Source organism: Cynocephalus volans, chromosome 1 (genome assembly GCF_027409185.1).
Source record: "Cynocephalus volans isolate mCynVol1 chromosome 1, mCynVol1.pri, whole genome shotgun sequence".
Lineage (NCBI taxonomy): Eukaryota > Metazoa > Chordata > Mammalia > Dermoptera > Cynocephalidae > Cynocephalus > Cynocephalus volans.
Genome location: NC_084460.1, coordinates 183,951,457 through 183,964,750, shown reverse-complemented (window position 1 = coordinate 183,964,750; position 13,294 = coordinate 183,951,457). Strand labels below are relative to the sequence as shown.

Below are 13,294 nucleotides of genomic sequence, written 5' to 3'. Positions count from 1 at the left end.
CAAGGGTTGCAGAATAGTCCTGAGGCTGCACCCTCCCCAGTCAAAAAGTCTCAGAGAAGTTCTCAGCTCAGGCATCAGAAGCCTCTGGGGCATGTTTTCAAAACTTTCGACTGGCTTCCACACAAGCCAACTGGCTATTTTTTTTTTTTTTTTTTCTTTTTGACCGGTAAGGGGATCGCAACCCTAGGCATGGTGTGGTCCGCACCACACTCAGCCAGTGAGCACACTGGCCATCCCCATATAGGATCCGAACCCACAGCCTTGGCACTCCCAGTGCCGCACTCTCCCGAGTGAGCCACAGGGCCAGCCCCAACTGACCATTTTTCTGAGAATCACTGCAGAAAATGTAGAATAGCCTTGTTTTAATCCAGATGTCAGTAACCTTCACGAGGTCAACCAGGCAAACCTGCTTGCCAAATGGTGGTAAACATGGACTAAACAAACTCAGGAATACAGACGTGGGTGTAGGACCACAAAATATTCATACTTTGACTCTTTTTTCCTTCCTATCCTTAGAAGCAGCTGCATAGTTGATATTTAATTCAAAAGCCTAATGTGTTCAGACTACATAAACTAAGTTTTCCTTATTTTCCAAGAATAATCACGGACACTTACTAATAACTATCATTTGTTTCTCAGCTAGAAAAACACAAACAACCACATTTTAGGAACAAAATAAAAAATATCCAGACATCATTATTTTGATTTTTGTCTCAGCAGTTTCTCAAATAGTACACTGACATTGGTTTATATTCTTCTAGGAGGAAGGAAGAGTATATTCTTAGTAAGCTTATTATTTTCAAGTTCCTTTTAAAGTATTGGCAAATTTGTTTTATGATTGGCTACTTCATGGTACAAAAGATGTTTAAATATGATAAAGCTATTCAAAGTATACAGCATGGGAAATGACTGAATTTTGCTAAACAAGGAAAGGAGGTTACAGAATTTGTTGTACACTATGAGTACATCTACGTAACAACCCAAGCATAAGGATAAAAAAAATTAAAAAGCTATAGGCAAGGAAAATGAGTAGTTGTTTTAGGGAGGTAGGATGGTGGGTGATAAGATATCCCTTACCCTCCACACTTTTCATTAATGTTGTTATGCCACATATGTACTAAAGAAACATAAAAGCAAGCAAATGACACCCTGCCATATCTGTCAGTCACCAAGTGTCATGAACTCACCTCTGCAGCCACAGCTCTTTGATGATTCTCTTCATAATGTTCTTTCCCTTTCTTTATACACTCTTCTATTTTCATTTTCTCATTTGTGAATGTATCACTGCGAATATTAAAGAAAAAAAAACTTGAAAAAAAATTTAACCAGTGAGATTACAAAGACTTCAGGCCAGGTTAGCTTTGAAATCATGCCACAAAAAGACTTACACAGCATCTTCTAGAGTAGCTTCTTGCCTTGAATTTTACTATACGATACACAGATTCACATGTGCTCTTTGTGCTTTACAAATCATCAAAGGAAGATATGAAATTAAAAAGTATTTGGTGGGAATGCTGAGAAACAGGTGAGGGCACTACACCAGTTCACCATTTTTATAAGGGTAGAGTAAAATTTGGTTATATAGGGTACTTCAAAAAGTATGGAAAAATGAAATGAAAAGATAATATGAATCTTTCTGTGAATTTTTTGAAGACTCCTTGTATTAATAAACTTTATAAAACATCGCTCATCCTTTGAGTCAGAAATTCTATTTGGACACATTTTACAAGGAAATAAATCAAAGGGAAAAAGTGACCTGTACAAAATTGTTCATAGTAATACTTTTATAACAAGTAGAAAGTAGAAACAAAACTAAATGTTTAATACAGGGGTGGCTGAAAAAGAAGACCATGGGCCACGATAGGAATGTGCAGATGAAGTAATATGAAAGGAGAAAGGCAGAATCCAACTGCTTTACTGGTTGTATGTACTGGTTACCAATATATGAAAACATATTACTTCCATTAATAAAGATTAAAAGGAAACTTTTCATAGGCTCACAATAAAAATCCTTTAACGAACCTATAGTTATAGATCAACAAGAGCAACAAACTGCCATTCCATAGCTGAGACTAATATTTCAGGTAACAGAGAAGAAAGGTTTTTAATATATATTTTTAGTTCCAAGTTAATTCAAGAAAGAAAAAAAAAAGTAATTCACAACAATAAACTCAGGATTTTTTATATTGACAATGGAAAATAAAAGCAGAAACCTTTTAAAATAAAAATACTTAAAAATGTTTAAAGAATTTATTTAAATATTAATTCAAAAATGAAATAGAAACAATAGAATTAAAGAAAATAGAAACAAGTATTTAAAAGAAACAGATAAGCAACAATATATTTAGAAGTCTAGTGTTTTTTTCCTCTGGTATTAAAAGTATAAGAAAATATTAAAAATAAATTTCAGCTTAATTTGCCTGATTTCAAGGGACTGATCCAGATGTAATTCGTGTTCTTTATCCTTTCCGTCATTTTTCTGGGTGTACCTATAAAAGCATAATCACCAAATTTTAATTAAATTTCAAAGATTATTTTTTCTAAAGATGACCTCACGAATTCCACCCATATCCATACAAACATTTCTTGAATTTATGTTTCTACATTTTGTTTCATTTCTAGTATCTTCTAAATAGGCAAAGAATCAGGGATCATTTTCCTTTTGGGAGATTTTCCTTTTATACTTGGATCACTTTTTTCTTCATCCTAAGTCATATGCTCACAGGTAAATCACCTATCCATGGTTTCAACATGAGACAGAGAGCACAGGTATTGTGGCACTGTCATCAGTATAACCAGTGGTTTTCATTTAAAATGAGAATACATGGATTCTCAGTCAAAATGAAAATAGCTTTCTACTCTTTAAAATAGAATCTAAAGTCAAATTAAAGCACACGCACACTCAAATAGTCCTTCAAAGCAAAGCATGTGCACCTTTGATTGTTAAGCAATGCCCTGCACAAATAGGGTTCTGCCTCTTCTTTCATGCTAGCCAAAGATGCCTCTTGTTAAAACCCCCAAGTTTTCAATAACAGCCAGTTGAAATGCCATTTCACTTCTAGTAAAACGTTTCCTCCTTCCTCTAAATTCTCAGTGCTGGGTGGCTCTCCTTGGAATTCCTGCCTTCTTTCATAATAATCTGTGGTTTGTATCACTGCACCAATCATGAACCCTTTACGTCCTACTCAGTTCTTAATGAATACTAAGTGTGATCTAAAGCACAGAAATATCCAAGAAATCATTCCTCATGTCGTCTGTGCTTCTCCAAGAAAGACATTCAAAAGTTTTAAGATTTTACTTAAAAATCTAAATATAAAAATTTAGCTTTAAAGCATTTATTTGGAAAGTGCAAAAAGCCTATAGAAGCCTATGGTTTATCTTTAAATCGTGACAGAAAAGGCAAAGAAATATATTTAATAGGGTAAAAAAATAATTAAAAAACTTTATTTCTCAGCAGAAATGCTAGCACAGAAAAAAGTTTTTCTTATCATTAACAGCCTCATTTATCTTGTCTAGTTTGATAGTATGTCTAAACTGAATATATAAAAAATATATATCAAATATAAATATTTCAACATTTTAAATAACTAATGATTAAAAACGGACATGCTCACATCATTATGTGGCAAAGAGCTTTACAGACATTATCATTTTCTTAAATGTGCTCTACCAATGAAACTACCTTGAACATAATCAAAATGACATGACACAGGGAGTGAAAATACTAAGGCAGTGTGGTCTATTTCCTTCTTCTGAGGACTGCTTAAATGTGATGCCAGCAAGACTTGTAATGAAAGTCATCTGATCATATGGCATGGAACATGGAAAAAACATAAACACCCTTGAAAGGTGAGCTTGTAGCATGGCCCGCAATGAACATCCCTCCCCTTATTCATGCCCTTGAAAATCTGGGCTAGGCCTATGACTCGCTTTAAGCAAGAGAATGTAGCAGAAGTGATGCTGTGACAGTTTTGGGCCTGAACCTTCAGAAGGCCTGGCAGCTTCCACTTTGGTGCCTTTGGGTATGGCAGCCATGCTAGAGATCACATGGAAAGACAATGAAGATAAAAGTGACACAGAGAGGCTACATGGCAAAGGAGAAACTCTGAAACTACATGAAGAGAGAGGCAGAGCCATCCCAGCATCCCGCCTGAGCCCAGTCCCAGCTAAACGCAGCCACACGAGGGGCTACTGGCAAGACCTGCAGAAGAGCAGTCCAGCTGAACTCAGCCCTGACTGCAAAATCATGAGTAAATAAAATGGCTATTAAGTTACTGAGTTTTGGGTGTTTTGTTACACAGTAGTAGATAACAAGCTGAGGAATCACACAACATATCACTATTTGGAACAAAGGGAGGTTAGGAATGGATCATACAAGGTTTTAACACACACTTGGTCCACCTGACAACTATGCCCAGGATCTGAGTGTACTACGAAATCTTTCACACTATAATATCAAATTTTAATAATTTAAAGTATGGAGTAATAATAAGTAAAATAATCGCCACAGAATCTTAGTGCTGGACAGAACCTTAGATTACACTCTCTCATTTTACCAGTAAGGAAAAAGAGGGTCTAAGGTAATGTTTACAGTAAGGCGTGGTGTTCATACTAGAAGGAAATCAGTTTTTTCTTGATTCTCAGTCCCATGCTACCCCCACCTTTATATAATTTATCTGAAAACATGCTAGGTTTAGAAAAATTACTCAATGGATGCTTTTTAAAATAAGATTAAAACACTGTGACACTGTATCTATAAATTTTTACTTGACATAGTTTGAAATTAAATATTGAAAATGTGAAAATAACAAAAAAAAACCATTAAAAAAAATCAATAAAAATTATTGCCTTTCAATTGTTACTTACATTTCACTGGCACTTAAAACCTTTTTAATTTTCTTCTTCAGTGCTTTTAGTCTTTCTTGGATTTCTTTTTTCTCTTGTTGCCATTTTTTAATTTCTTTTTCCAAATCTTGGAGGAACCAATCTAATTCCGTCTTTGAGATCTAAAAACATTTTAGAAAGTACTTAAAGAAATGGCATGGTTTACTTTTTTTAAAAAAAGAGGCTGAAAGATTATAAATTGTGACAGTGTCAGAGCTTAAACACAATGACTCGAATTAACTGGAACAAACACTCACAAGCTGGCACTCTGTGGCAGGTTATGCCATCACAGCCAACTTAGGGCACAAAGTTATACAACACAGCCACAGCCTAGCCACTGAGTGCACCTGACTGCAGTAAGGTCCTCTGAAGAACCACTTGGATGTGCCCAGAATTACTTCACTCTTCACACTTCACTCTTCAGCCTAAATGATTCTCTAACCTGGAGGTAGTCTACATACATGTTTTATTTGGCAAGTCCAATAGCTTTTGTTTGCTTTTAAAAATATAAATGTGATCCCTCTGGCTGGTCATCAAAGGTATTTGGGTTGAGATACCTGCCAGAATTTCAGGCAGTGACAAAGAGAAATGAAAAACTCTTTTAAGCAATACTAGTTACCTGTCCCCTGGAGAGTTAGGTACAACACCACTTGATACCCAGACTTTGTCAGCTTCCTTATGCAGATGCTGCTTTTTGAATTTTTTTTAAAGGGAAAGCTATTCAAGAATTATTTATTATTCCTTCTTATTCATTCCTTCTTTTTTTCATTTTTTTAAACTTTTTAAAAAAATGTAGCTTCTCAATATACACTGTAGTTGATTTTTGGGTCCCTTTTAAACCTACAAATTCTCTAAAAATTTTGTGTCCTTTTAAAGTATCATCCATTCAATAGTAGCAAAAGATCTGGGTAGGGCACATGCTTGTAAATACCAATTATTTACAAGTAAACATTCTCTATGTTAACATTTCTAATAATTAATTTAAATGTGAATCATAGCAATATTTAAAAGAAACAGCAAACCCAAATATCATATTTTACTCCATAAATATATATAATAAATATATATAACTGTTGTGGGTCAATTAAGAAAAAATAAATTAAAAAGGAAAAATCAATTTCAGAGGCAGAAGTAGATCAGAGGTTACCAGAAACGAAGGGGAAGGAGGAGTGGAAATGAGAATTTACTGCTTTTCTGGGTACAGAGTTTATGGTTAGCATGACAAAAAAGTTTTGGAAACAGGTAGAGGTTAGTAGTCACACACTATTATGAATGTAATTAATTCCACACAGTTGTATGTTTAAAAATGCTTAAAATGGCAATACTTATATTATATGTTTTACCAAGATAAAAAAAAAATGGGAAAAAAAAAGAAACTAAAAGAAACATGTTAAATATTTTCATTTGAAATTCCACTATTATCAATGACTATTATCAATGAAGTTCTGACCCCATATTTGCTTCAGGGGAACCTTTAAGTTTTCACTTCCTATCAGGTTCCCTGTAGCCTGAACTTCCTACTTACACTTACAACGTACCTAGGTCACTGAGGACAAGGGTTCAGCTATGGAAATGCAGGGCCTTCTCCCTCAGAAAGGAAGGTGTGCTCTAAAGTCAACCCACACAGACTCCATGGGAAATAATGACTCTTGAGTCAGAAGCTGTATCAACTTGGAAGACATTTCTATCTCTCCAGCCTTAGATACCAAGGTTTTCAATTTTCCTGGGAAGCAGATTCACTAACCAGTCAGGTCCTTTAAGACTTCCAAGTCCTACTGCATGGATAGGGTTGATTTTGGTGGCCATGAAATGTGCGGGCTAATTGTTTTCAGGTGGCAGAGGTTCAACAACAGTTCAGTGACATTCTCTTTAGCATGGGGACCACTTCTGTTCACATTTTCCGTGTTGGAACTTTGCTGATCCTGAATTTGTTGAGTCATTATTGTGACTGAGGTGATCACCGAGCCTACTCTACTTAGAAAATCCTGTATTCCACCTTGCTCAGTTCTACCACCATGACCAATGTCGATTTGCATGCTCTGCTACTGGCAGCCAAGCCAACTCTGTTTCTTGCCTATCCTGTGCTTCTATTCTAAGCCAAGGATCTCACCTTGGATCCAGCCCTTCGGCTGGGAGATTATGTGCAACCACAAGGTTATGCTGGGGCATCAGAACCTATTTGGCAAGAAGTACCTAAGGGAGTTCAGGTATCAAAGGCACAAAGTATTACAAACACACACATACAGCGCCATCAGTGAAAATACTACATGAGTTTATCTGCTGTTTGTACTAACCACCCTTTAATGACATAGCTGCTTCACATGCTAACCAGGTCAGCTATCATGAGCTGTCTCTGATTGCATGAAAGAGAATAATCTCCTGAATGCTTTTCTTTCAAACATTAGGATAAAAGAAAGAACAGGCTATATACACAACTTCAGCCTTTATATGCACAGTTTACTGACATAACTATAAACACTTTCTGATGTTCTTTTTCTCAATTACAAAAAAATATATTTTCATACCTTTTTTAAACCTCAACTTTGTTCTAAAATAAATATTTGAGGTGCCTTCAACAATACATATAATTTAAAAAGAAAAAATAAAAAGAATATTAGGTAAAGAAAATAGAATAAAAAGATAGAAACAACAATATAAAACCACAAGTGAGAGTAATATAACAATGAATGGCATGAGATCCTAATCATTCTTTAGAAATAGCATTAAAACTTCCTGGAAGAAAAGGTCAAAGAGGAAATACAATGAGCTATATAATTCAGTATTCACAAAATAAAAACAAACAAGCTACACAAGAGAAGCCCAGGTAGTAAAAGCAGAGAGAAGCAACTTCTCAGGGCCTCATAAAGAGGATGCTGCAGCAAAGTCCCAGAAGACCAGCACTGAGCCTGGCATTTAAGAGAACATTCAATAAATATTTTTTAAATGAATCTAATGAAAGAGTGGGTAATATTCTTAACTACAAACTAGCAGTAATCAAAGCTACAACCTTCAATGTGTAAGCCTGATATCCTCTTATGTAGGCTGATACAAAATATGAAAATACAATTCACTAAACGCAGTTCTTCAGGGGGCCAAGGAAGTATCGTTCGATAAACATTTGTAGAACTCCTAGTCTGTACACTGGGCTAGATGCAGAGATCCAAGATGACTAAGAAAACAGTCTTTACTCTCAGGAAGACCAGTTTGGTGAGGAAAATATGCATAAAAGATAATTACTACGCAATATACAAAAATTAATTCAAAATGAATCAGAGACCTAATTGGAGAAGCTAAAACTATAAAACGCTTAAAATATAGCAGTAAATTTCAGTGCCCATGGATTAGACAGTCGTCTTTTAAATATGACACCAAAAGCACAAGTAATGAAAGAAAAGAACAGAAACTGGACTACATCAAAATTAAAAACTTTTGTGCTCCAAATGATACCATTAAGAAAGTGAAAAGACAACCCACAAAATGGAGATGGGAGAAAATATTTGCAAATCACATATTTGATAAGTGACTTGAATCCAGAATATATTTAAAAATCTCTTATAATTCAATAACAGAAAGATAAACTCAATTAATAAATGAATAGTACCTGAATAGACATTTCTCCAAAGAAGATAACAAATGGCCAAAAAGCACATGAAAAGATGCCCAATATCATTAGCTTTTAGCGAAATGAAAATCAAAATTGAAATGAGATACCATTTCACACCAATTAGGATGGCTATAATCAAAAAGACAGAGAAGTATTAGTGAGAATGTACTGAAATTAAAATCCTCTTACACTGCTGGTGGGAATATAAGATGGTTTTTTGTAGGGGGGGAAACGTTGATATTACAGAGACAGAGAGTAGGTTACCAGAGACTGGGAGGGGAGGTAGGAAGGGAAACCATGGAGAGGGGGCCAACAAGTACAAAATTACAATTAGATAGGAGGAATAAGTTCTGTGTTCTATTGCACAGTAGTGTGACTATGGTTAACAGTTAAGTTTTGTATATTACATAATAGCTAGAGGAGAGGCTTTTTAATGTTTTTGCCACAAAGAAATGGTAAATGCATGAGGTGATGGAAACATTAACTACCCTGACCTGATCATTATACAACATACATATGTATCAAAACATCAGATTGTACCCCATAAATATGTACAATTACAATGTGTCAATTAAAATAAATAAATTTTAGGAAAAAAAGATGGTTTTGGAACTGTCTGGCAGATCCTTGAATAGTTAGTTATGGAATTACCATATGATCAGCAATTCCTAGGTATAGATCCAAAAGAAATGAAAACCTATGTCCACAGATAAACTTGTACATGAAAGTTCATAGCAGCATCTTCAAAATAGTCAAAAAGTAGAAAGAACCCAAATGTCAATTAACTGATGAATGAATAAAATGTCATACAGTCATATAATGGAACATTATTCAGCAGTAAAAAGGAACAAAGTGTTGACATATATTAACACGGTTGGATGTACATGGATAAACCTTGAAGACATTATGCTAAGTGAAAGAAGACACAAAGATCACATATAATGATTCCACATATATAAAATGCTCAGACAGGCAAATCTATAGAGTAAATTAGTGGTTGCCTAGAGCTGAGAGAGGGAGAATAGAGTGTGACTGGTAGAGGGTATTTTCATCATCTTCACATGATGAAAATGCTCTACCTTAGATTGTGGTGATGGCTGCACAGCCATGTATATACACTAAAGCCACTGAACTGTATACTTTAAATGGATGAATTTTATGGTGAGTTATATCTCAATAAAGATGTTACAAAATGATAACTACTATATAATACAGTGAGGTGCTTACTCCCACCACTGCATTAACAAGGGCCTTTAATCAAGCCTGAGGTTGATGTCAAGAACTGCTTCCCCAAGAAAGAGATGCCTGAGCTGGGCCCAAAAGAAGAGTAGGAGGGAGCCAGGCTTGAGGAATCAGGCCACTCCAGATAGAAGGGACAGTACTGGGAAAAGGTTCAGGAGTGAGGAATCACATGATGAACATTATCTGGCTATGTGACTGCTTTGCCTACTGGGATATGAGCAGACCTGATGCCGGCAGAGGCTTGAAAAGTGCTTGTGTGACTGTCCATGATTGCCCTTGCACCTTCCTACTGCTTGAGAGTATGATTTTCAGGGTGGAAGATAAAACACACGTGAGACAGTGCCAGTTGCCCCAGACATCCCAGCTGAGGCCATTCTAGAACAATACACAGCCAGCTGACCCCAGATGTGTGAGCAAGCACAGCAAAGAACAGCAGAGCCCTCACTGACCCCAAGGTGAAATGACCCAGCCAAGCCCAAGCAGGATCAGCTAACTCAGATTCATCAGCTTAATGTTTATTGTTTCATGTTGCTGAGGTGCTGTGGTTGTTTACGTCTCAGCATTATTTGACGGTAGTTAACTGATACACTCACACTGCTAGTAAAGTGCTGAGAAATGTCTTTAACAGGTAACTGAACTGGTTGTGGAACTGACATTTTCTCAAGAGAGAACAAACTCAAGAGATCTGGAGCCTGAAACTCACTACATGTTCTGCCACACAGAACAGGTGTGACTTTGAGCAAGTTGCATTAACTACTTCTACCTCCATTTCCTCACCAGTAAAATGGAGATAATACTAGTATACCATGCTATAATTGTAGTATACTAGGATTATTTTGAGATTAAATTAATATATTAAATTAATATAAAAATTAACAAGTATGGCACATAATATGAGCTTCATAAATGTTAGATTAAAGAATGTCTGAACTTGGCAAGGACCCATGACTGAATAGGAGAATCCCCATCTCTGCACAGACGTGGGCTGAGGAAGTTTTGGCAGGCAGGGGCCAAGATTCTGCTCTAATATAGAAACAGAATAGAAGTTCTAAAATTCTACACTGTAAATTATTCTAGGGCCAAAATAATTTTGACTGTTTTAAGAGCCAGCATCAACTAAATGCCTGCCTCAGCTATTAGAAAACGTCATTAAAGCACTTTAGGAACATATGTCCTAGGTAGATGCGGAATGACCGATTAATAGGTACCAGGTTTCTTTTTGGGATGATGAAAGTGTTCTTGAATTAGTGGTAATGGTTACACAATAATGCGAATACATGAAAAACCACTGAAATGTATACTTTATAATGGTTAATCTGGTGAATTTTATGTTAAATGAATTTTATCTCAATAAAACAAAAAAGAACATATGTCCTCGAGCAATCTTGCAAACCAGTTATAACCCACCAGTCACAGGTTAGGGGTACATTAAAAACAACAGGAGACTCTGGCTTTGGGATAGCTATTTTTCTTTGGCAGAGAATAGATAACTGGCCTAATTATCTATTTGAGGCCACTCCCAGCTCACGATAACAAAACCCCATCAGCTATATACAATAGCTAGCTCAGATTTTTAGTGATGCTTAATATATGGTAACCACTCTTAAGGTACTTTGTAAAAAATCAATTTCCTCAGCAGGGGCATGAGTGGTATTTTGGGGGGACAGTGCTGCCTTGAGTGCTATACTTACTGTCTCTGACCATCCCCCCAGCCTCCCTGCCCTTTTTCAACCACCCCTGTTGAGCCCTCCCAAATCTATGAAGTTGAGATTACATTATTAATGAGGAAACTGGGGATCAAAGAGGTTGAACAAATTGCCTAAGGTCTTGTTTTTGGCAGCTTGTCAGTATGGCAATCAGAATCCACGACCTTGGTGTTACTAGCACTATGCTCTCCGAAGTGAGCTAATCAGAGTAGTCCGATTCTAATGTCTGATTTCTGAAACATGATTTCTATCGTTTGCCTATTTTTCTATTCTCTGTAAGGGGATGGGAATGTGTATCTAACACATCCAAATGTGGTATCAAGTAACTTTAAGGTAAACATGGGTTAGCTTATAACCTCAGTGATCTACAAAGTCAAAGGCCAACAGAAAGATCAATAAAAGCCACATATTTCTTTTTACGTTTATAAAAGACTTCTCCACAGCTATGAACATAATCATGATTAATAAAGAAATGACCACGGCTAAATCTCACCTGCTCTTGTGTAGACACCAGCCTAAGGAACTCAGATTAGCCATTTATCCTAATAGGAAACAGGTACACATTTTACAAGGGAAGATTAATAACCTAAAAGGCTGGTAATGTGGGGGACTAAATAACTGGCCTTTTAAAAACCAGACTGAGTAGTACTCGGGAGTGCAGCCACAGGACAGCAGACCCAAAGCCCTCACAAATCCAAGAGCACACAAGCCAGAGCCCCCAGCCAGAGCCGCTGCCCTCTCACAGCCTCCTCCCTGGGTACTTCATTTCCTACAAGCTTCTTGATCAATTGTACAAACAAAGGAGGCTTAATAACCTGTACAAATAAAGCACCCATTGAGACCAGCAATTTATAAAGCTGGAAAAACTTCTGCAGAAAGAAATAACTTCACTCACCGAATGCCCACCCTAAGCAACTATGTCCCCAAACCTACCCTTGTCATTCAAACAGGCGGCCACAGGCATTCCCATGTGGATTTATTAAAAATGAATTTTCCTGAGGCAATGCAAAGTTTATAAAAGTGTTTTATTTTGTTAAACCTCCCAAGTAGCTTATTCAAGTTTGTGTTCCATGTATCACTGTGCTAGGCAGATTTTATTTTTGTTCCTTTTTCTCCTCTCCCAACCAGGCAACTGAGAAGAAAGTCTCTGGTTCCATTCTTCTTATCCTTTGACTCTCTCCATCCCAATCCTGAGTATAAACAGGTCCTGCAGAATGTCACAACACTTACCTTTAGAAATTGACCCTTTTCTTCTGTGTATACTTACAACTCAGTAAATGAGTTCCTTGATTTAGGTCCCAGTAAATCATTTTTCTTCTATTTAATATGTTACCCCAGCTACCAATCCATACTTTTGAAACAAATTCTTCCTTTCTTAAATGGATTGATAACCCTTTGCTACCTTTCTAAACAGAAGACAGTAGTTTTTAAAAAGAAACACACCATGACTTCTTCATATCTATAATTCCACATTCTCATGAATTCAATCTGGACTTGCCACTAATTAGTATGACATGTAGCCAACTACATGTAACTGATGATCAGAATTCAACATCAGTAGATTCAAACAAGATACTCTGGGTGACTCTCCAGTCCAATATTCCTGAGGCCCCATGTGTTAAGATGAAGATGATGGTAACTGTAGTAGTAATAACAGTGGCAGCCAATACTTGAGTCCTTACAGTGTACCTGTCAGTTTTAAGTAGTTTACAAGTATTAATCTAACCCCATGAAATGGGAGCTATTATTACCCAAATTTTCCAGGTAAAGAACTAAAGCACAGAGAAGTTAAGTAACTTGCCCAAGATCAGAACTAGTATAGAACCAAGCCTGGATCTGAACCCAGCCAGTCTGACTC

The 13,294-nt window shown here is 36.4% G+C and overlaps 1 protein-coding gene across 2 annotated transcripts in view; it reads right to left on the bottom strand.

The window, feature by feature from the left end:
- The window catches only part of TTC3 (tetratricopeptide repeat domain 3), a 115,960-nt gene that overhangs the window by 15,157 nt on the left and 87,509 nt on the right, over window positions 1-13,294 (bottom strand). For both annotated transcript variants that reach the window (XM_063089077.1, XM_063089085.1), the window contains exons 36-38: window positions 4,867-5,006; window positions 2,421-2,489; window positions 1,188-1,284 (exon numbers count right to left, since the gene is read on the bottom strand). In XM_063089077.1, the coding sequence (XP_062945147.1) occupies window positions 1,188-1,284; window positions 2,421-2,489; window positions 4,867-5,006 (306 nt within the window). The remainder of the gene's footprint in view (window positions 1-1,187; window positions 1,285-2,420; window positions 2,490-4,866; window positions 5,007-13,294) is intronic.